This window comes from Euprymna scolopes, chromosome 42, assembly GCF_053919585.1.
Source record: "Euprymna scolopes isolate OS-2025 chromosome 42, ASM5391958v1, whole genome shotgun sequence".
NCBI classification, from domain to species: Eukaryota; Metazoa; Mollusca; class Cephalopoda; order Sepiida; family Sepiolidae; genus Euprymna; species Euprymna scolopes.
The window spans coordinates 44,244,012-44,268,181 of record NC_136523.1 but is presented as its reverse complement, the minus strand read 5'-3'; the positions used below and the strand labels follow the sequence as shown (position 1 = coordinate 44,268,181).

The window sequence follows — 24,170 nt, the reverse complement described above, 5'->3', positions numbered from 1 at the left end:
CTTTATGTAGGGTGTCTACCTATATCATTGGCCTATCCCTTATTTGTTTTCCATCAACTTATAGTAAAAAGACTAGTTTTGCAACGGGTAGTGTTGGCCCTCGGCATTTGTCAAAAAAAAAAAAAAAAAAAAAAAAAAAAGTTGGGGGGGGGGGCTATTTGTGTTTACATTAAGTGGAAGAAATATTTTTTTTTTCTGGTAGCAAATATTACAGAAATAAGGATTCATTTGCTCAGAAAACAGAAATTGGCATATATATAAATAAAAAGGACAAAGTCACCTTTTCTTGGCGCTGGCAAAATCCTCTAATTTTAGTAAAATAAAAAAAAAATAAAAGGAATAGTTGCATATTCCTCTTAGACAAGAAATGAGTACACGAAATATGCCAATATAATAACAATCAATGTACATTTATTTACAGCATAGACACAAGTTGTACAGTTCATAGCAAAGATGTATAAGTAATATTACTTGCGTGTTTGTATCTAAAGTCTTTGGTGAGGGTTCGAATGACAGTTTTGCGGCTGCAAAAGCGGAGGTTGTTTTTGTCACGTATGCATGCTGTGAAGTCCCGGGATAAAAAAAAAAAAAAAAAAAAATACAAACCGAGTGTAGAAGTAGGTTTTATCGACCCCTTGTGGCAAAGAATGGCATTTCGCAAAATAAAGGGCGATAATAGTGGTTACCTTAAAATCAGTTCATGTTCGTGTGTTTGCTTGCATGGGGAACTCGGTTCCCATACATACATACATATCGGCTTTCCTCTCGGTTGTTTTCTGGTAACTTCCAGTGCAAAGACGAGTTCCGCAATGATCTTATTGGCTCTCGGCACATTTCCAAGCTATCTGAACCACCATTCCTTCATCTTTACCTCAATCAGTGCAATGCAGATATCTTAAAGCAATGGAATCCAGAGCGACAACTGGGTCTGCAATGTGTCTACACTTGACATGATCATAGGCTTGGTTTGAGTGGAGGCTGATTTCACACAGATCTTTGTAAGGTGTCTACCTATATCATCGGCCTATCCCTTAATCATTTTCCATCAATGCAATGGCTATTGTCGGTCGTCGGCACTTGTCCAAATAAGGGACTATCTTTGTGTCTGTTAAAAAGTCAAAGAAATTCCATTTTTTTTTTTTTTTTATTAAATATTTAAATCAACATCCATTTGCTTATGAAGTAAAAATTGGCATACATTAGTGTTGGGACGATTAATCTGAATCAGGAATCGAAAAATAATGAGCCTACTTTTCGATGCAAAAAACGATTGTTGTTTTTTTTTTATTTCTTTTTTTTTTTTTTTGTTTAAATTTTATTTTCCATGATTGCTGCTAAATATAAAATTGTAAATGCGTATTGGTTTTAACCTACGAACAAAATTAAAGTTTATAGATCACCTGCGCAAGTGTATTTTTCCATTCACGAAAATATGTACTTTATATCACGTGGATTTTTAAGACAATCTAAAGAAAACTATACCTACATATTTAGTAATTTTAAAGAATCGGGATCTGTAATTGTATTGGAATCAGGAACAATTTTAGAATTGTCCCATCATGAGCGTACATGCTGGTCTACATCATCAGCGTACCCCTTGATTGTTTTCTGGTGACTTCCGGTGCAAAGGCAAGTTTTATTGCCTCTTGGCACATTTCCAAGCTATCGGAACCACCATTCCCTCAATTGGCACGATGCGAATAGTCTCAAGCAGTGTAACTGCTTTCGGACATCCTCTACTAATTTGATATTGTTTAGATGTGTAGCATTCATTCAAACGTTTTAAAGTAGGCCTCCAGTAACGATCATCAGTTGCACCTTTAATATTCAACTACGTATCGTGTTTCTCCGACTTACTTGCAGAGACATCTAGTTACACAATAGAAGCTATGTTTACTACACCTGTGTCAGAAGTGTTCTTCCGTAAGCCAGTGAGACTTGGCTTGTTACAGTTGAAAATGTGATCAGACTAACTCCTAGCAATCAGGCAATGATACGATGGATGTGATCCTCAAAGCTTGCCGATAGAACCTCTCTCAATGAGAGGAGATCTAGGCTTGACATCATTCAGCGGATGAGATCCTACATTGGAGTAGACGGAGATGGTTTGGCCACATCCAACGCAAAGCAGTCGATAAGTGGCCAAGTAATGATTATTTACTTTGATGCCCCTGGAGTCTGGTAAAGAGGTCAACCTAGGAAGAGATGGAGTGATAAAAATCAAACAGACCATAGGTTAGCAAATATAGTAGGGCAGATTTCTGAAACAATCTTCCCCATACTATGTATTACTATGTGAAAAATTCTTAATGGAATATCGAGATAACCTGCCCCACTAGTATTGAATCAAGTAGAGAGAAACCATTCGTCCAAGTCAGCAACCCAAACGTCCAACCCTTGAATTCTGGGAGAACAAGTGATGATAGAGGTGCAATAATAGATTCTTTGCAAAAGGTGGAGGATTGGTTGTTTTTTTTTTGTTTTATGGGGAAAAAACCCTTTGAGGTTATTTAATGCCGAATCCAGTGATTCAGAAAAATTTTAATATTTGTTTTTTTTTTTTTTTTTTTTTTTTTTTCAAGTCAGTTTCTAATTAACCCATAGTTGGGACCCTAACAGGTACTACCACTTCGGGTCAGAGTGGACCTGGGAGCAATGGCAATTAAGGGGTGGCTCCACACTTCCCAAAGCCCACAAGCTGGGGCCTCACCATCAGATCTAGTTTAAGGTCATATGCAGGACCGGGAGGTGGAGGAGCACATGTGAATGTCTGTAAAGCTGGTTTACAGATGAAGACTTGAAAAAACAAAAAAGGAATTGTCATCATTCAATTTAGTTGACCTCACATTTTTCTCAGTTTTGTTTTATATACCATAGGGTACAAGAGAGTTAACTCCCACCCCTCTCATGGAGGGCAAGCATTAAAGACATTACCCAACAACAAAGCAGCCTGTCATTTTTGATTCCTCAGCTAGTATTTATCCAATTTTTTTTTTTTTTTGCGTATTTCTTTAAATTTTTAGGTTTCAAATTAATTCACAATTGTCAAACTTTGTTTTTTATTATTATTCATACCAAACTAGATGCCTTGCCGTAGAGACATAAGGTGTTGCTATATCCCATCCTCATTCAATAAAGAAATTCTATATTTTCATTATTAAACTAGAATATCCATCCATGATGATTGGTTGGTTGTTTTACGGCTTTTCGGATTATTCAATGCCGAATCCAAAGATTCGGAAGAAAAGTTTTTTTAATAGAATATATTTGTTGTTTTCATGTCGGTTTCTATTTAACCCATAGTTGCCAAGGACCCTAACAGGTACTACCACTCCGGGTCAGAGTGGACCTGGGAGCAATGGTAATTAAAGGGTGGCTCCACACTCCCCAAAGCCCACAAGCTGGGGCCTCACCACTGGATATAGTTTAAGGTCATATCCAGGACCCCCATTGAGGGACTTTTACCCTCTGCAGGGGGGGGGCAGTCGGCATATTCTAATGCCCCACCGACAGGGCCTCATCCATAATGAGTAACATTAATTCGCCAAAACAAATTATCACCACTTTCATGTCTCATTATAAAGATTAAATTTAAGTCATAGTGTTACTAAAATATTTTATAATTTTTTAACTTAGAATTACCCTAAATGTTGTCCGCATAACATAAGCGACTGAATTAGGGGTCAGATTTTTAGTGGCATCCAAAGTAAGGAGTTGTACAACAGGATGTTTTTTCACATTACATTTAAATTTCTGTACGTTGGTCGAGCCAGGAAAGCGGAGAAGGAATTCAAAAAGTTAGCTTTTTTTTGTGGAAAGCCTTCCAACATCTGCGGACCTCTACAGTTGGGATTTTGTTACTTGTCATGTTTGTGGGGAGGGTGGGGGGTACTCAAATTCTACCGTTGCATATATTTAATTAAATTCAAAACTAAACCTGAATTCTGTTCAGCGCACATTTTGTAACACTCATCACTTCCACGAACAATCTTGTTAAAATCCTTAGTGGGACCCCCAAGAATTTTATATGTATCACCAGGGGCCCATATGGATCTTGGTTGAGAACCACGGATTTAATTTTTTTCTTTTTACAAGATGAATTGTTAAAATGTTTTGTCTTGAATGGTATTTATTTTGGAAAGTAGTTGTTATGCTAATCTATTATAATAAAAGCAATCGTTTTCATCTATTGGGTTTCAAATTTATTTTTTTGCCATTGTGCAGTATAGTTAACAGGGGGCAAAGGCAAAAAAAAAAAAAAAAAAAAAAAAATTTATTATGTTAGTGCAAAAATGTTTTTTGATAAGTTGGACGTCAAAATTTGAGATTTTAAACCAACGTAATATTTTATCACATTTTGAAAAAAAAAAAAAACTTAGATTTTGTATCATTGGCTCAGAAGCTTATAAAAGATTAAAAAAATGTTTTGAAATATAAACGAGATGTTCGAGTTAATGATTCAGTGTCCGTTTACAAAAAAAAAAAAAAAAAAAAAAAAAAAAAATTTAAATCGATAAATAACAAAATTTATTTCCATCCACTTGGTGACAATGGTAGTTTTTTTCACTTCCTCTCCGTTTTTCCTGTTAACTATACTGCACAATCGCTTTTTTTTTATCCTTCAAAAGAATCCTGAGTATTGATTTGAATGCATTCTATTTTGTGTTTGCTTTGAAAAAGCATTGTTCTAATATTGAGCATTTTTTTTCTCCTCAGAATAGGATTAATCTGTAACTATGAGTTTTACTATTTGGAAATTATATATAACATACTAGCAGAGGCCCTCGACCTTACCCAGTTGTAAAATATTCAATATAGTTTAATTTATCCAGATTTCATATATTATAGACTCAATTCTTTAATGATTATATTATATTGACCCAATATGAAGTAGTGACTCCAAAAGCAATATATATATATATATAATAAAATGGGACTTTGGAGCCATCAGCTAGAACCGAAACCAAAACTTCAGAAGAATTCTTGGTAAAATTATTATAAGATTCAAGCAAGCAAGGATCCCAAATTTGACAAGACACACCTGAAGAAGGTTGGAGGTTACATCGACTGAAACGTTATGGAAATGATATTCAAAATGAGAACAGTAGTCTGAGGAATCCAAATAACCAATCCTCATCTCAAAAATTCAGAAACGCAATATCAATTTGTTTATAAACTATACTTTTGCTTGGTATGAGAACTCTTCATTGCAATACCCACTGGATTGACAGACGGCCTTAGTTTAGTCCAATAGGCATGCACTTTTTTTTTTTTTTTTTTTTTTTACAAGGTGATCACCACTTACCAAGGCCCGGAAGCCACTCAGGGATAAGGGTTATTGCATGTACAGTACGTTAGTGTGGAGATTTAAAAGTGTCTACTTAAGGGGGCAGTTCAGCAGGAATTTGTTTACGTTGGACTTGAAGACATCCAGGTTGTAGTCAGGTGGGAAGCAGGCAGACAGAATGGAGTTCCACAGGCGTGCAATTCTAAGAAGCTTTGTTCATGGAATCTACATTTGGATTTAGGCACAGATAAAGAGTGGGGAAAATTTTTGACAGTGGTTTCAGCTAGACGAGTGACAAGGTGCAGCTTCACTTCAGAAGATGTACATCTTTTTCTCAGCTGTACACAATTCAAAAATTCAGGTCTGGGTAGCTAGGTTAGCTGTCTGTGAGAGTCATGTGATCCAAAATATTTTCCACATTCATTTCCATGACCTATATTCATAAGATTTGTATCTTGGACTTTTTTTTTTTTTTACTTTGAGTCACTATTTATCAAGGCCAGAAGGCCACACGAGGATAAGGGTTAATGAATGTAAAGTCGTAGTGTAGTAATCGTTAAGGGTGTAAATTGGGTAGAATTTGATTTATGGGGACAGCTCAACAAGAATTTGTTTACATTGGATTTGAAGGCTACCATGTTGTATTGAACCGGAAAGCAGGACCGCAGTTCTGGGAAAGAAGCTTTGTTCATGGAAGCTGCATTTAGATTTAGGCAAGATAGAGTTGGAGAAATCATATTGGTTGTACCTATTTACAATGCTTCCCCACGGGACGGATTTGGACACCAGGGCCGTTTTTTAACGTGGAGAAAAGGTACAAAAATAAAAATGGTCTGTCGTGAAGGATTTCTCCTCCACTGAAAGAGAACGAGAAATGGAAGTGCTGCATCTGAAGAAAATCCTACACTTTGATCTTGGCCAAATTTTGTGAAAGTTTGGCAGTCATATCAAAGAACCTACTGTTGATTTTATATGTCAAGCCTTTCGACTTGTGAGGTAATAAAACTTAAATTCCAATACAAATCCTTACACGGAATATCCATATTCTGTCCAGACTGAAAGGAGCCATATCGTATGTATATTCTCATACATTTTTTGTATTTCATTTTACTTCAGTTGAAGTTCTCAGAAATTCAGACCCCCCACCCCCACCCCCACCATTCCTGGGGCTAACACTTGATCTCTATATGAGATCAATAGATATTCAAATATTCCATTAAAGTTCTTTACCTTTCAAACATGGAGTTCGTAAAGTTGGAAATACAATTTTCCTTTCCTCAATTGACCATTTAAATATGTTATAGTATATCTTTTGTGGTCACTTGGTCTTGTTGGATTCCAGGACAAGAATTCATCTAGTCTGGTGGAGTAACCAGACTTGTGTGATTACATCATTGGAGAAGGTGCACGATTTCTTGTAAAAGCCAGTGTTGGTTAGCCTTACTGAGGAAATCTTATTTGGGCCACAAATACTATGATTTTGAATATTTAGTCAGGGTTTACATGTAAAGAAAAGTATCCGCATGCTGGGTTGTCCTGACGAACCCAGGTAGAGACATTTGGATTCCAATGGTGTTCAAATCATTGAAACCATGCATGAAATAACACCCGCATAAAAGTAATTACATTTATACACAAATTTATGCTTCTTAAAGATTTGATTTTTTCATTATGCATAAAAAAAAAAATTTGCTTCACACAAAAAAAATTTTTCAAACATAACTTTGTAAGAAGAAACGGAAAGGTCTGAAAGGAAAAATTTCAATAATTTTTCAACTTAAAATTAAAACTGCATACAAACCACTGACAATTTTTGCCGATATTAGTTTTACAAACCTGTGACGACAAACATTCACATAAGACCCTCTGCATAATTACACTAGTGCTTCAAGAGATGTACTAACGATCTTTTGTATTGTGTTCTGCAGTCCTGCGTGAGAATTATGTGCATGAACATGTATCACTGTCACATTTTCAGAGTCCTGCATAGGACTATCACGATAGTTGACCAAAGTTTTATGCATCCTATAAAGGTTAGTAGCCTCTGTCTATTGCTAACGGTTTTATGGCCATGACTATAAAAAAGTGGTTAGCGTGAAAACTGAGTATTTTAGGTTAAATTTGAGAAAAAAAAAAATAATTAAATAACTTTAATGTTAAATCTTTGAAGAATTTAAATTAACTATACAGAAAATGATTTATGAAAGAGTTAATGACATTTTTCTTTGGGAGAAAAAAGAAAAAATTAAATGTGCCGCCATTACTCACCGTGTTGCCTAGACTATATATTCCATAAGTTCGATTTAAAATTTTACCAAGCACAATGCTCATGCACCGACTGTTAAACATGTATTAATATAACAATTTGATAAAGAGCAATTCTTTTCTGTATTCTTTTTGCATCTAACCTATTTCAAGTTTTTGCTTGTGATTTTGGGTTAGGTGTGTACCCACTAAAATTGTACTTTACAAAAATGTTCCCATGTTACTCACCCTGTTGCCTAGAGTAAATATTCCAAAATTCATAATCTGCTCATTGGTTAAAGAAATTATTTGGTTCTTGTTCAGAATTCTCTATACTAAAAAAAAAAAAAAAAAAAAAAAAAAAAAATGATGTCTACTTGACAAAATGAAAATATATTCGAGAAAAATCCTGTAAATTTGTTGTGTAGTCCTATTACCCCCCCCCCCCGGAAAAGGGAGGGATTGAACCAAGTTCTTCACTTGTTCACCAATACTTTTCTCAATAACCATGCCTTGATTTTTTTAATTTTGCAAACATTAGTCATGGTGGGAGTCTGAGGTTAATGAGGTATAAGAGGAGTAAGGAAGTCAGAACACCAATGTTGATTGGCCAAATACAGAATTTCATGGATAAAGACCATTGTGTCTATAAAGACAATAAATGGACAGTTTGATGTCAGTGTGGGAACTACACACATTTGTGAGGAACTGAAGATGAAGATTTGTACAAAGTTTGTCCCAAGGGTGCAGTCCACAACTCCATCCTTGTCACAGACTATTTGATCAAGATGGGCATCAAGATCATCTTACCCTCCCTATAGTCCCGACCTTGCTCCTTGTAACTTTTGGTTATTCCCTAAGCTTAAGGAAAACCTTAGAGGCTGTCGTTATGAATCAATTGAGATAAAGGAGGCTGCGACAAGGGTCATTGACATGCTCACACATGGAGCCTACCAGAAGTTGATGGAACAGTACAACAAGTGCACTGCAACCAGAGGAGATTACTTCAAAGGGTACTAGAGTTTCATTTTTGTACTACCAATAAGAGTTCCCATGTAAGTCTGAAAACTTATTAAAGACACCTTGTAATTTTCGTTTTGTCAAAGGTATGTACATTAGATTTTTCATTACTCTGGTTTTTAATACAAGAGGAATTTGATAACTAATTATCCTATATATATTATATTTATTCGGCAATCACTCGTGATTAGTATGATTGTTTTGTTGATGAGATTAGGTCTGGTCATTTGTGGGTCCTCAGATGGCTGTGGAGGCCGATCCTTGACCCACAGACATTATTGCAGTGGGGGCATGTGTGGGTGGTCAACTGGGTAGTGGATTTGTGTGTGTGTGTGTGTATATATATATATATATATATATATATATAAATCCATTTATCACACTTAAATAGCTGTTATTCAACGATCCAGAACACATTTACTTTTGAACGCCTTCGATCACAGAACACCTTTCAGCCACACCTTGAATGTGCTTCCTCAGGTTGTCATGCACTTACGTATCTTTTTCACAAAAAAAAAAAAAAATAAATAAATAAAATAATAAATAAAATAAAATAAATAAAATAAAAAAAATCAATTTTTCAGGGTTTTATATAGAAAATAAATGGCGAATAAAAAGTCCATCCAATTTTTTTTTTTTTTTGTCAACAACAAAAAGAAAAATTAACAAAATTAGTATAAAATTGATTATTTCTTTAAATTCAAATCCGGCTTAATATTGAGAGGGACACAAAATACTTTGGTTTAATAGGACAAATGAACCATAATACTGGACTTCTACCTTTACTTCAAGCCAGTAATTAATTCCTAATCTATAATTTTAAATCCTTAAAGTCTCTGGAGTTTCTAAGTTTCATGATTTTTTTTTTTTAATAATCAAGCCATTTTAAGTAATCATTAATACAGAGATGGCATAGGAGGTGGGAGCTGAAAGAGAAATTAACAAACCTGCAGAGCCCATGGCCCTGCTGTGCATGAAGAGGGTAATGCAAAAAAAACTTTTCAATACCAGTTTCAATTAAGGTCGACAAATGGAAAGAAATCTACATAAAAAAAAAAAAAAAGAAAAAAAAAAAAATCTTTTGCCAGGAGGAAGAAAGGCAAGTGTAACATTAAACGTGTGTGTGTGGGGGGGGCTCCGAATTCACATAAAAGATAGTAAACCTAGTGATAAAGAGATTAGTATTTTCTCTACAAAAAAAAAAAAGAAAATTTTAAAAATAGTGGGGAAAACTCGCATGTATGGGATACTATACATCTAGGAAGAAGAAAAATTGTTTGGTTGTACAGCATATCAACCCTCGAGTTATTTAATGACAAATCTAGTTATTTCGTAGAAAGTTTTTATTCTTCAAGCTCTTTGTATCTTCAAATCGTCAGTTTGTAATGTTTAGTTTGTTTTATAGTGGATTTTATCGTTTTTGTTCCTGACCTGCAGAACATTAGTTTTGAAATGGAAGAGGGAAAAGGGTTACAGTATTAATGTTTGGTACATTTTAAGTTAGGAAACCAGTCAGGAAGTCAGGGAGATAGAAAGAGCAAGAGGAAAAGGTGGGTTTTTGTTTTGGGAGAAATGAAATAGAAAAACAAAAAAGCATCAATATTAGGCACATTTCGTCTCCGGAAGCCAATGTCTTCAGACAACCTAATCTGGTAGGACCAGTTAAAAAAAAAAAAAGTCCTCTTAAAAGTAGAGAACTCACATGCCCTACTCATATTCAATCTTTACTTCATGCCAACATGAAAGTGATTTTATAACCTTTCAATTGCTACATACATAATTAAAGTTCAAGGTAAGTATTCATGGTCCATTCATCCTTGTAAACCAAATTGGATTTCCCGTGTCCCTCAAAGAATCGCAATCCAAGTGGAAGGAGAAAAAAAAAAATGGTGCGTTCCAGTTTTATATTAGTTTAAAATTTTGATTCAGTAAACTCAACAAAAAGAAAAAAAAAATGAGAGGTGAAGCATTGTTAAAGATTTCAATTAAAAAACAATATGCATATATATATATATATATATATATTATATAGATATAGTCCAGCAGTTGTTAGTTTCATTTCCATACCAATCTATTGGTCCCGGTATTAATTGGAATCCATCTGAAATTAGATAACTAGAAAAAAAACAAAAAAAAAAACATCAAAATTCAGAAAGGTTTCAGATTCAAGGTTTATGAAAACCTACTGCAGTTCTGTGTTCAATGTATATTCTTGAAGAGACATTCTGTAACTCATGGGCTATTATTTAGCTAGAGATTATTTTATATATAGCTCAGTAATCCAGATTCAGTTTGTATTCACGAGGTAAAACCTGAATCTTATACTCAATAACAGAGCCATCTAAGTTTTAATACAAACATTAACTAGAAAATTGTCAGAGCTTTAATTTCCTGAAGTTAAAAAAAAAAAAAATCTGTTCTAAGTTTTGCCTTTAGATCATTGCTTACTAAAGCTACAATTGAAACTTGAATATGTAGTTGTGTGTGTGTGCACATATATATATAACGGCTGTGTCTTCATACTTTCAAAGTATTTCCTCTGAAACTAAAAGTTGCAGAGCAAATGATTGGATTTTTTACAGGCAGTTCTTTTATGGGTCTTGAGCCAGTTAAAATTGTTTTTAAGGGGGTCAAAAATGGGTCAATCGAAAAAAAAATCTTACAACATTTTGTACATTCCTCTTTATTTTTAAATCAGTTTATACTAGTGTAACGTTGGTACAGTGGTAATGTCTCCAGTTGCGGTACCTAAATTTTTTTTACTTTTGAAATTACGACTATAATAATATGTATGAAATCTGGACAAATTAAAATATTAAGCGTATTTTACACCCGGTCAAAGTAGACACTTTCTCTTGAGTATACTTCATTAAATAAAACGGGCTTTTTCGGTCTATTAAATTCTTTATCCTTTCCAACTTAGATTAACGGTTTTCACTTCTGGTAAGAATTGGCCGAGGTAATTGCCATATTTGTTGCAAGTTTGAGTACTTTCTAATCCTTCTGGATTCATTGTCTGGCATAGATTAATCAACTGGTTTTGAACTATTTAAATTTTAGAAAGTTTTTAAGTTATTAAAATAATTAACCAATAAAATTAATATAGCTATCACCTGGTTTACAATTGTTAAAAACACATCTGCATAGGAAACAAATTTACGTAGTTCCCAATAAACAAATCTTATCTTCAAAGCAGAAATGCGAATGTGGAGTTCAGATAAAAGTAAACAAAGTCAAAAGTTCATCCAACCATCACTGATTATGCAAACAGTAATATTTTTAGTTATCTATAATATAAATCTCACCTGTTTAAATGTATGTATGTTTGTATGTCTGCCTAAAACTTTTGCAGGCAACAGATTTTCACGAGATCAGTATCGTTTTGAAGCTCGACCCTTTGGATGACAAATATCAAAAAATTAGCTAAAAAACATTAATTCCTTCACCCTCAACTGGACACTTCTACAGGGAGGGGTGGCTTTTTTGCCGATATTTTCGAAAGTCATCCCCTCTTTTCGATTGACTAGCCTTAATTTAAACCTTCACTTCTGGTTTGGTGATGGAGGCAACGGTAAAGACGTCATGTTTTTTCACATTCTTTTCCTCCTTCGCGGTACGGGTTCGAGCCTGCCTGCCAGCACTTATTTTTTTTTTTTCTCAACACGCCTCCAAACACCCGGGCTAGTTAAATAGAAATGAAAAATAAAAATTGCATTAGTTCAAATATATATAAGTTTCCTCATTCCATCGGGTTTTTAAAGTAGGTACTATAAGCCATAGCTATTTGTGATTGAAAAGGTCTATATTCTTTGAAACCATTATAAATCTGGTGTCTTGCTTTGACTATAAATTAGGATATACAATTAAGATTTATAACTACCACCCCATTGTGACTGAATACATAAAATCAGTTTGTTCAGTCATGAAATGTCTGCATTTATTAGCAAAAATTTTCATTAAGTCAATTCTCAAACAAACCAAGCATGCGGGGGTCCCCTTCTAAAGGAAGAATTTACTTTCATCATGATTAATGTTTGTGCAAAATTTCAGAAAGAAAAAAAAAAATCTATGGTATGGTTATCGAGAAGTGTGAACAAACAGATGAATGAATGATTTGGGGGCAGTTTTACCCCTATAATTCCCCCTGGGGAGGGGTGGGGCAACCAGAGTTATCCCGGAAAATCTGTTCTGACAAATTTACTTTCACCATTACTTATGTTTGCGCAAAATTTTTAAAAATCCAAGGAGTAGTTATTGATTAAAGTGCGACCAAACAAGAGAGAATTAGTCCAATCCATCCTTTGTCGGGGGGGGGGGGGAACTGTACCAACACTCACAAATAAGTTAGGCAGATAATGAGCCTACTCCTTATTCTAAGGAGATAATGCCTGGAAACAAACAGGTACTACATTTTGATCCTAACCAGATGTCTAACCACTTTTTCAAACACCACTAAAGTGTCTTACAAAAAAAAGAAAATTACTAACTTTACAGCGAAGGAAGGGGACAGGGTAAGTTGGATGATCATTTTATGTAAAAATTGGAGACTGATCAGATTTTTATCAGGGATAACCACTTATCAAGGCCAAAACCATTCAAGGATATAGGTTATAACAGTTAAGGACTGACAGATTAATTCCTAGGACTAAGATATTTGTTCACATTGGACTTTAAACGACCATGTTTTAGGCTGCAGAGAAACATTTCCATGGTAATGTGTTCCACAAGTGGAAAGTACTTGTGAAAAGAAACCGTTCATAGAAGTTCGATTTGATTTCAGGTACATAGAGGAAGCAAAATGTTCTTTGCTAATCGTGGAGTTTTAGATGTTAAAATAACTCCAAGTATTTTTTCAAGGTGTTAACAAGTAATCGTGTAAAAATAAAAACTGCTATCATTCGAAACGTGTGTAAGCATGGCTACTGAGAGTAAAGAAGGCCGATGCACATGACAACGTAACGTCACTTCCTGATTAACTTGTAGGTATAGACAGCTTCCGGTATTCAACCACGTGGTCATGCTAACAGGCATGAAAAAATATGGCTACCGATTGTCCATGGCTACCAATATGTGTTACCGATTGTCCATTATGTTCTAAAGAGAAAGAACAATTCTCCATTTGGATAATTATTATAATTGCGCATTGGGATAATTTTAATTAAAATATAGTAAGTGAACTAGTTTTTTAATCTAATTTCTATCAGAGAAAGTAAAATATTTCATTTATTTATTTTTTTTACTGCAAAAAAAAAAAAAAAAAATTTATATTTTTCAGTCTGTTCTTTTAATAAAGAACACTTTTCACTGAGTATTCCAAATATTTTAAAATTTGCATTTTTCACTGCAGTTTTTTTTTTTTATGATCGGTGAATTTTCAATATTTTAGCACCAGGCGTAATTTATTTCTTTGAAATAAATTTAAAACTTCAAGTTTTTTTTTTTTTTATAACATTTTAACTGTAAATAATTTACATGGGTTTGTTTTAATATACAGATTCGAAAAAGTTGTCAAAAAACAAATATATAACAAATAAAATATATCAATAAACATTGATTTTCAAAGCAATTACATGTTTTAAAGTGAGTAAAACCACTAACAACCTTTTCAGATAGGTAGAATAGTAACTTATCTTGCCTTTGATAACATTTGGTATATATTTGATTTTTGACCACTTTTTCAAATCTATGTGTACAGTAATACAAACCCAAAATTTCATTTAACTTGGAAATATTTAAAATACATGCGTACACTGCACAAGCACCCATATTATCATAATAGTAATAAAAAAAACTAATGTAGATGACATCAAATGGCACCACACCAACTAGTTGTGAAGGGTCAGGGCTCGGCGGCCTCGGTCAGGGTTGGTTGGTTTTTGTTTTCCGGCATATCAACCTTTTTCAGGTTATTTAATGTCGAATCTAGTTATTTTGAGGAACGATTTTTAATGGAGTATATATATTTTTTTAAAGTCAGATTCTATTTAACCTATAGTTGGGACTAACAGGTACTACCATTCCGGGTCAGAGTGGACCTGGGAGCAATGGCAATTAAAGGGTGGCTCCACACTCTCCAAGGCCCACAAGGTGGGGCCTCACCATCATATAATTTTAGGTCATATCCAGGACCGTGAATGGTCAGGGAGGATGGAAAGATAGGTGTGAGTACAAACCTAATCTTCAATGGAAGTGTGCAGTTCAAATCTGGTACCTTGGGGAGGCATTTCGTCACCCAAACCCCAAGAAACACCAATGGTCAATGCCAACAAGAAATCAGTGACAACGGCTGTTGCAATAACATGCAATCATCTGCACAAGTGGTCAAGAGGTGGAGAACACTGGAAATCTGGGGAGACTTGTCATTTGGTCTTCAGAAAACACTGCAAGTTACTGCCAGTGAGCAATCACCAATGATAGCCTGTGAGACAACTAATACGCTACACATTTTGATGAAAAACATGGGGGGGGGGGAATGGACAGAACAGAAAACCAAAACTTTAAATATTTCTGTATTTAAAGTAATAATTATTTAAATATTTCAACAATCTTGTGTGGGCAAGATCCAGCTTCCCAATAAGGGGCACTCTGGATAGTAACAAAAATAATCTCAGTCATAAAAGATTTCTCCAACTGAGAACAGAAAAGGTAAAGTGTAGCATTAAAACATACACTGATCTTGTTCTGAAGGCCAAAAAATATGTGTTTAGTGTTTCTTTAATTGTTTGTTCCCTAAATTCATAATTCAGTTTTATCAGTATTAAATTGTATATTGCTTTAAAATTAATTTTACATAAATAATATTTATATTTTATATTAAATAAAGTTCAGTTTCAATATTAATATAACTGTGTTCCTTTTTCTTTTTAAAAATGTTTTATTGCTCTTTTTCAAATGCCCTCCTATAGTATTGACAGTCTGACAAATCTTACCTATATTGCCTGCAGACATTTTTCAGATAACAGGCCTTCTTACTCTCGGTGGCTGTGGTGTAAGTCAATCATGTCAATGTGTAGTTTCTGGGATAAACCATCACAAGACCAATGCCCTAGTTTTTGACTCGAGAGAGGGGGGGGGGACAAAAACAAACAATGTCCTAGTTTTTGACTCGAGGGGGGGGGACAAACACTAAGGAGTGGGCGCTATTCGAGAAAAGTTCCTATTTAGTTTGCCTCCTCGCAAGTGCAGAGTTAGACATCAGGACGGTTTTTTAGCGTGGACAAAAGGAACAAAAAATTTAAATTGTCTCAGTTGTGAAGGATTTCACTTACTGAGAACAAAAAATTGAAGTGCAGTATCAGAACAAATACTACACTTTGATCTTGACCTGTAGGCTAAGAAGTGTTCTCTCATGGGATTATGTTACTTACATTTAAAACTTAATCTTTGGTTTAGGTTTAAGCTTTTCGGAGAGAGTTTAACCCCCCCCCCAACCTTTAACCTTGCCACTTTAATTCTATCAAAAAGGAAAAGAAAAAATAGAATTTCAGAGAAAATAAAGCAATGATGTAATAATAAAATAAAGTGGGAATAAACAACTGTTACAACATGCCAAAAAATATGCAGAAACTAAGATTTTATTTTGAATTTGGTATCATCACTTAGCAAAACAGAAGTTATTTTTTCAAGGATGGTTGTTAATTTCAGGCATAAAAGATAAATTGATAATTTTTTAACTCGTGTTTGGCCAAGTCAAAGTGACTATAAATCTAGAGAAATCTTACATTTTTTTTTCCAAACTTTAAAATTATACAGGTAGAAAAAGTAAAGTTATTTGTTGCATATCCTTATTTTTGCACTGTTAACAATACTACATTTCCAAATATGTTTATTTCTACATTAAAAAGTAGAAAATTCAATTATTTGTAAAAAAAAAATTTTTTAACTTCAAAAGAAACATTCAAATGATAGCCAATTCTGAAAAATTGCAATTTGAACATCTTTAATATACTAGATAGCTTTAAGTAAAATTTGAAATATTACTTTACATCATAAGTTTGTATAATAACATGAAATTTGAATCATTTACTGCAGTTCCTGAAGATTTTCAAAAAAAAAATAAAAATTAAATAAATTCCATGAAATCTGAAATAGATCATGTATTCAATTTTCATTAAAAGTCCAGAATAGTTAACATCCAATAACTGATTTAAAGAAAATTAAGTCATAAAACGCATTAGAATGAAGTTCCTTCCTAACTAATTAAACTACACTTAGTCTATTCTGTCCTCGGTCTATGAAGAAGTTTTAGACAGAGGCAGTTTTGTTTTCAATTCAGATTACTCCTTAAAGCCCGACCTTGTGGAGAAACAAGAACTAGTTAAGGTTTAATATCTGTATAAACACTCACTTTCTAGAAATTTTTCTTAGGACACTATATTTGGTACTTGTTAAGTTACAGTTGACAAATCTATTTTTATAAATATATAGTTTTAAGCAAAAACAATATTACATACTTAATTGTTAAGTCGAAAGTAGTAATATATTCAAATATTTCGAAAATTCATCGAATAGAACTGCTATGTTGCTTTCAGTAAAAAAAAAAAAAAAAAAGTATACAATTATTGCAGTCATGACAAGTAATCGAAAATATTCCTTTCAGAGTTATGTCCCCTGCGTTTAGCCTCCTACTGCCTACTTTATAATATCTGAGAAAGATGCGGTTTTACTCAAATTTTCCATAAAAATTACTTTCAACTAGAAATGAACTTCTACTCGTTTTCGTAATTTTTGGATATATTACTATTTTCGGCATGACAATTAGGTACATGATATTGTTCTAAAAACATTTTTACAAAAAAATCGATCTGTCGACTGCATCTTGACAAGCACCCTATATCTTAATAGCAGCTAAGACCTGTATTTCAAAACAGATTTTATAAGAGTGACAGAAAGAGTTTTAAGCGTTAAAAGTTAATTTTAATGTGTCCGATATACATTTGTTTTTAGAGGGGGATGAAGATACGAATTACTGAGTGTTAACTATTCTGGACTCCAATTCGGAGAGAGAGAAAAAAAACAAAAAAAACTCAGATCCCATAAGTTTATTTTAGAGTAAATTATAATCAAGTTTATTTCGTTGTGAATTCTTTTAATATTTGTAAAATAAATTTGAATCTACTGATGAAGAATGGACAAAAAAATATAAAAATAGTCCAGAATAGTTAACAATCGAAAACTAAATTTAATTTACAGCAAATTCAGTAAAGTGGAATTTTCTACCGCCCTGTATTTTTTTTATTTTTTTTTTATTATCACATAGAAACTAAATTTTCTTCATAATTCTATTTAGTGTCAAAACTAAAATTTCAATTAACTACGCTGAAAAGAGCAAACTTGTCCTATTACTAACCCCAAGTCCGAGTGGTAACCCCCCCCTCCAACAAAACCCACACTAAAGTATTTAAGTTTGGCAAAGTTAAGCAATACTCTTAGCCACAATGTTCGTTTTTTGAGCTTGCATCGAAGTTGTAGCAACTTATGCTCGGCCAGAATAAATGCCAAGCAGGACCATTTCACAATGATCACCACTGTGAAACACCCATGCATTTAAAAAATGCGTAGGTACATGACGAATGTGACCACCACACAAAAAAAAAAAAAGAAAAAACAGACCTATGTTACGCTCCCTCACATATAAATACGATAAACAGGCTGGAACATTCAAGAAAGCCTGTATATAAAGATTAACCCACCAAAATTTAAATGGTCCACAAAACAGTTCCATAAGTAACCATCACCACTGTTCATGGTTGTCACATACGCCGGACTCCGTCTATTTAGACGTAAAACAGCATCACCAAGAATGCCACAGAAGAGTCAGTTTCTCTGCAGATTTATCAAGTGCATCACGTGTTGCGGAAACTCCGCCTTCAGAAGACGTTTAAACACCTATCATGGTTTTTATGTGGGCTGCAAGCGAATCAATACCCATCTTGGAAATTCACATTTAACGGGGACAGTCTCATTTTGAACATTCTTATTTCAAACTACTGTTCTTATACGAAAACACACACTAATGATTTCTGGACCGTTTCAAAAATAGCCACAGGGACTAAGCCTTTGTGTGGCATCCTATAAAAAAAAAAATAAATTTTCAAGCCTCGTGCCATTCTCACAAAATCCTTACTTCACTAATCCTTCATGAACATTCAACCCAAGAAAACACTCTTGTTGGAACAATTTGAATTAATATTTCTAACTAATTTCATGTTTTGTCGAGTTGTCTTTCTGAAATTTTTTTAAATTTTATTTTTTCATAATAGGATGCAAGTTGGCAACCCTTTCTATTGATTGACAACCCCATTAAATTTACCTTTAATGGTCCCACTACAATACACTCCCGAAAATCGATTCTAGAAACTTGGTGACTACGTCATGAATTTGAAAACACATCCTATAGGTGTGTGACCTCCTGACTTGCATCCTATAAAGTTAAATTCTGAAATAAGTTAGCATGTTAAAAGTCTACAGGTCGGTAGAGAATTTAATTTTGTGTCCGCTTTAAATGACTTTGCTTATGAATTTGACAGTTAACTATTCTGTATCCCCCCCCCCCAAAAAAAAAGAAAAACCAAAAAACATTGTAATGCCACCCAAACTTGGTTAGTGTCCCACTAGAGTTTATGGGACTTAAACGGAAGAGTTCGTGAACGCCATTGATGCTATTTCTGAAACAAGAGAAATAAGATGCAGAGTAATAAAATATACTGCAAATATCCTTAGAACTTCAGTTTTGGAATAGAGACCGCACAGTTTATTCGCCCAATTTCACTTTAGGGCACCTAAGCCAAATAACATGCCTAGTTATTAGATCGGTCCTGTATTTTTTTTAGCTTTGCAAACATAATAGAAAACTAAGCCCTTCATTAACCCAACTAACCCTAAGTCCGGGTTAGCAGTAAAGAAAGATTTTTCTAAATTAGTAAGGAATTTTTTTTTTTTTAAATTGAATAAAATCTGAGCAATTAAAAAAAAGGTCTATAGCAGCCATTTTGGGGACCTTAAATAAAATGGTGCTTTTTTACACTAACGAATCACCATTTATCAAGGCAAAAAGCCACTCAAGGATAAAAGTGGCTGAGATTAATGTGTTCAGAGACCTCAATGCCATTTGTGTTTTTCAAATATATCGATAAACTGATTTTCAAACTGAATAAACATTTTACATGGAATAAAAACACTAAAATCTTATCCAGTTTTATCTTGCCTTTGATAAGATTTATTGGATATATTTCGACAACTTTTTTGTACCTCTGGATTGTAAAAAACAAACGCATAATAGTCAAAAAAATTAAATCTTGAATTAAAACATTTAAGCATATTTTACGATCGGGCAAGGCCGTGGCGTGGACCAACCGCTAGTAAAAAATAAGTGTGGTCTATTCCGATGCGCCGACCAATTTTTAATGTTAACTTTCATGAGATATTTACGTAGGGGAAGTATGAATTTTCAAATACATATATAAAATTTTGCTTACCGATTAAGTTTTAGTTATATTGAAGCGATTACCCAAATAACTGCCAAATTTTATCGACTAGTCTTGTCCGATTTTCCAAATGGCAACAAAACAAGATCAATCGTAAGATTTGGAGGGGGGGGGATTTATATCTTTGGTAAATATTTATTTACTCATGATATATAAGTGAGCTTGTCTGTGCACGGAGCGGTCTATCAAACTTAATTTTTGGTCCACAGACTTGAAACTTGATATACAGGGTATTTGGTCCTGTGGAAGAAATTCCATTTGGTTTTTAGCAGGAAAAATAGCTAAGAGGTTAAAAGGTGAACATTTGGAACTGAGCAGGCATAAGTCGACTTAATTTGTATCCTCCACGCATTGGCAAGTATACATTTAATTTTTAAAGTTCTGATATCCATCTGTCCTTAGAAGTGAATACCGCTAGATAAATGTTTTGGTTTCGATTCTACCTGATGGCAATGAAGTCAGCTTTTTTTTTTTTTTTTTTTTTTTTTTTTTTTTTAAATCACTACTATATTGGGTACAATATATTAGAGAATTGGCTCTATAATACGACATTTACATAGTTTAAAATATATTTCAGCATATTTTACAACCAGGCAATGCCGAATGATTTGCTAGTGTGTAATATATTTACACACTTTAAAATATTTGAATTACAATTAGTTTTTGGAAGAAAATCTGGAGGAAATCAAGATACTGAATTAATTTGCTCAGCCACCACGGGGGGGGGGGGAATTAAAACTTGACAGCCATTTAGGGAGCTAAATCACTTCTACATCTTTGGTCATAAAAATGACCATATTTCAGGATGTCGCAATATACTTTGCATCCAATATCAAGTTAATCCTATTTTAGTCACGTAAATTAAAAGTAAAATGAATTTGGGGATTACTTTGAAACTTAAACCACAATTTAGTAAGGAAAGTTATAAAATCTTATATACATGAAACGTCGCAATGAAAACGACATCGGAAAAATATAGTACCTATTTACTATGCCTCCCCACGGGACAGAGACACCAGGATCGTTTTTTAACGTGGAGAAAAGGTACAAAAATAAAAATTGTCTCAGTCGTGAAGGATTTCTCCACCGAAAGAGAAGAAATGGAAGTGCAGCATCTGAACAGATACTACACTTTGATCTTGACCAAAAGGCCAAGTAGCACAATGAAAAACAATATGTATATTTACAATTTAAATGTAAAATTTGCTTTTGTTTGAACATTTGGTTACAATTATTAACTTTGCCAGGAAGGGGTATTATATTATTTTGGGTTTGTTTTACTGTACTACAGATTCGAAAAAGTTGTCAAAAATAAATATATTACAAATGTTATCAAAGGCAAGATAAGTTACTTTTCTACCTAACTGGATACGTTTTTAGTGTTTTTATTTAATGTAACATGTTTATTCTGCTCGGAAAAAAAAAAGTTTAACGATGTATTGGAAAATTAAAAATGGCGCCCAACTTTCTTTGACACGGTAAGTTTGAGAAAAGGAGTTTAAAAAAAAAAGGACAAAATACAGTCATAAACTCGCTCAATATATGTTACCGTGACATCGGCTGATATATTCGGTGGGTTTTAACAGTATTTTGCATTTAACTCCTTTTCCAAAACTTACCGTGTCAAGAGAGTCGGGCGTCATTTTAAATTTTCTAATACATCGGTAAACACTTTCGAGCTGAATAAATAGGTTACATTAAATAAAAACACTGAAAACATCCAGTTAGGTAGAAAATTAACTTATCTTGCCTTCGATAACATTTGTTTTCCGACAGTTTTTCGAATCTGTACAGCATTACAGCAATACAAACCATTTCTTTTTAAAGATTTGGCTTCAAATATGATCTGACAACCCTGAGGACGACACGCTATTGTAAATAAGCACTCAAGTTTTAACGATTCATAATACATTACTTTAAAATCCATTATTTTAAAATCTCAGTAATTCAAACAGTTGTCTCCGTTGATTAAACATGGTAGGCCAAAACAATATCGCCATTTTTTTTTTTTTTTTTTTTAAATGTGATTTTCTTAGTTTAAACTACTTATGTGATTTTTGGAATATGACGTTTTCGTTCCGTGACGGGTACGTACATGAAGATTTTTCTGTATTGGTCTTTTTAAAGGTTGACTTCTGAACAAAAACATTGTATTGCCACCCAAACATTTGTTTAGTGGTAAGGGCAATTATGACATCTTAACAAAATAGGAATCGGAAATCGAAATTTTAATTTAAATTTAAAGAGAAAAAAATTCATTAAACTGTCAGCAATACGTAAATTGCTTATGCACTTATAATACCGCGCTATTTTTCAAAATAGTATTTTTTAGTTAAATTTAAATTTTACGATATTTTATCAAATTGTTAAGTGGAAGTAAACACCCTTCCATGTTAATGGCTTTCTAAAGAAAAAGCCGTTTCAGCACCGTAACAAAAGTGCATAAGTACCAGAAAATTAAAGGCACCAAAAGGGTGTGACTAGACCATTAAAACGATCTCGCCCAATTTCAATTTACGTGACTGAAATAGGAGTTAACATGTGAAGTAGCTTAAAACTCCGATTTCAGCATTTGAACGCCGGGGTTCCTTAAGAGATAAATGGACGCTACAAAACCGAATATCCCTAAACTGAACAGGGAGAACACAAAAAGCGACCCACGTTTAAAAGATTTCTTCGTCAACATCCGAATCCAGTTGAGATTTTTGGCCGTGAACGGAGGGTAACGAAGGTCGTTGAGGGATTCCAATCCAAGGCTCTTCCACATGACGGCCTTCTTGTGAGAGAAGGTGTCGAAGCTGAACTTTCCGTGGTAGTTCCCCATGCCGCTATTTCCGACCCCTCCAAAGGGGAGAGTTTCCAGGGCAACGTGCAGGATGCAGTCGTTCACGCAGACCCCACCACTGCTCGTCTCGGCAAGAAACCTTTCCACGACTTTCTTGTCGTTTGAAAAGACGTACACTGCCAAAGGTTTCTCTCGCTCGTTAACATAACTGATGACCTCGTCGACGTTCTCCACTGGTAATATAGGTAGGATGGGGCCGAATATCTCTTCCTCCATGATGAGGTCGGTTTTTTTTACATCAGTCAGGACGGTCGGCGCTATGAACTTGTCTTCCTCGTCAGTTTCGCCTCCAAATGCCGGACTTTGGTCCTTCAACAAGGACCGGACCCTTTTAAAGTGTCTATCATTGATTATCCGTCCGTAAGTATCACATTTGGCCACGTCCTCGCCGTAGAACTTGGTCACGCTAGCCTTCATTGCCTCCACAAGAGGGGCTTGAATTTCAGCAGTACACATCACGTAATCCGGTGCGATACATGTCTGGCCGGCATTAGCACACTTCGCCCACATAAGTCTGTTCGCCACGGTTTGTATATTGCAGTTTTTATCCACATATACGGGGTTTTTACCTCCAAGTTCTAGAGTGACAGGTGTAAGGTGCTTCGCAGCGGCTGCCATAACAATTTTTCCGACATTTGGACTCCCAGTATACATGATATGGTCGAAGCGTTCTTTTAGAATTTGCGTAGTTTCTTCTACGCCCCCAAGTGCGACTTTAACACACTCTTCGTCCAAATACTTGGGGATTAGCTTATTAATCAAGTCCCCGGTAGAAGGGGCTAGCTCGGAGGGTTTCAGTAAGACACAGTTGCCGGCAGAAACGGCCCCTATCAAAGGCATTAACATTAAATGAAACGGGTAGTTCCAGGGTCCGATAATAAGGACGACACCCAAAGGTTCGGGTTTGATCTGGCAGGTATCCAGGGTAAAAAACAGACCCTTTTTCACGGACGTTGGTCGCATCCATTCGGTGAGGTTGTTCAAGTGGTTGACGATATCGTTACGAGTTATGTCGATTTCGAAGAGGAAGCTCTCAAACTCGGACTTGCTGAGGTCGTTTTTTAGAGCGCCAACAATGTCCTCGGTGTTTTCATCTATGAGTTTTAACATGCCCATGAGCTGTTTACGTCTCCATTCTGCTGTTTTTGTGATTCCCGACTTAAACGAATGCCGGAGGGAAGATATCATGGATGTAAAAGACATTTTCTTTGTTCACTCAATTCTTTCAGTTTTCTACGTGGGCAGGAAAAGCGATGCGTAAAAAAAAACAAAACAATGAGTCCAATTA

General features: G+C 34.5%; 1 protein-coding gene across 1 annotated transcript; it reads right to left on the bottom strand.

Moving 5' to 3' along the window:
* Positions 1–10,518: 10,518 nt before the first annotated feature.
* On the bottom strand, positions 10,519–24,085 carry LOC145267066 (aldehyde dehydrogenase family 3 member B1-like). Its single transcript, XM_080123021.1, has 2 exons — positions 22,699–24,085; positions 10,519–10,666 (listed from the first exon to the last, which is right to left on the bottom strand). Exons 1-2 carry the CDS (start codon positions 24,083–24,085, stop codon positions 10,659–10,661), a joined length of 1,395 nt encoding a protein of 464 aa, XP_079979147.1. The 3' UTR covers positions 10,519–10,658.
* Between the last annotated feature and the right edge of the window lie 85 nt (positions 24,086–24,170).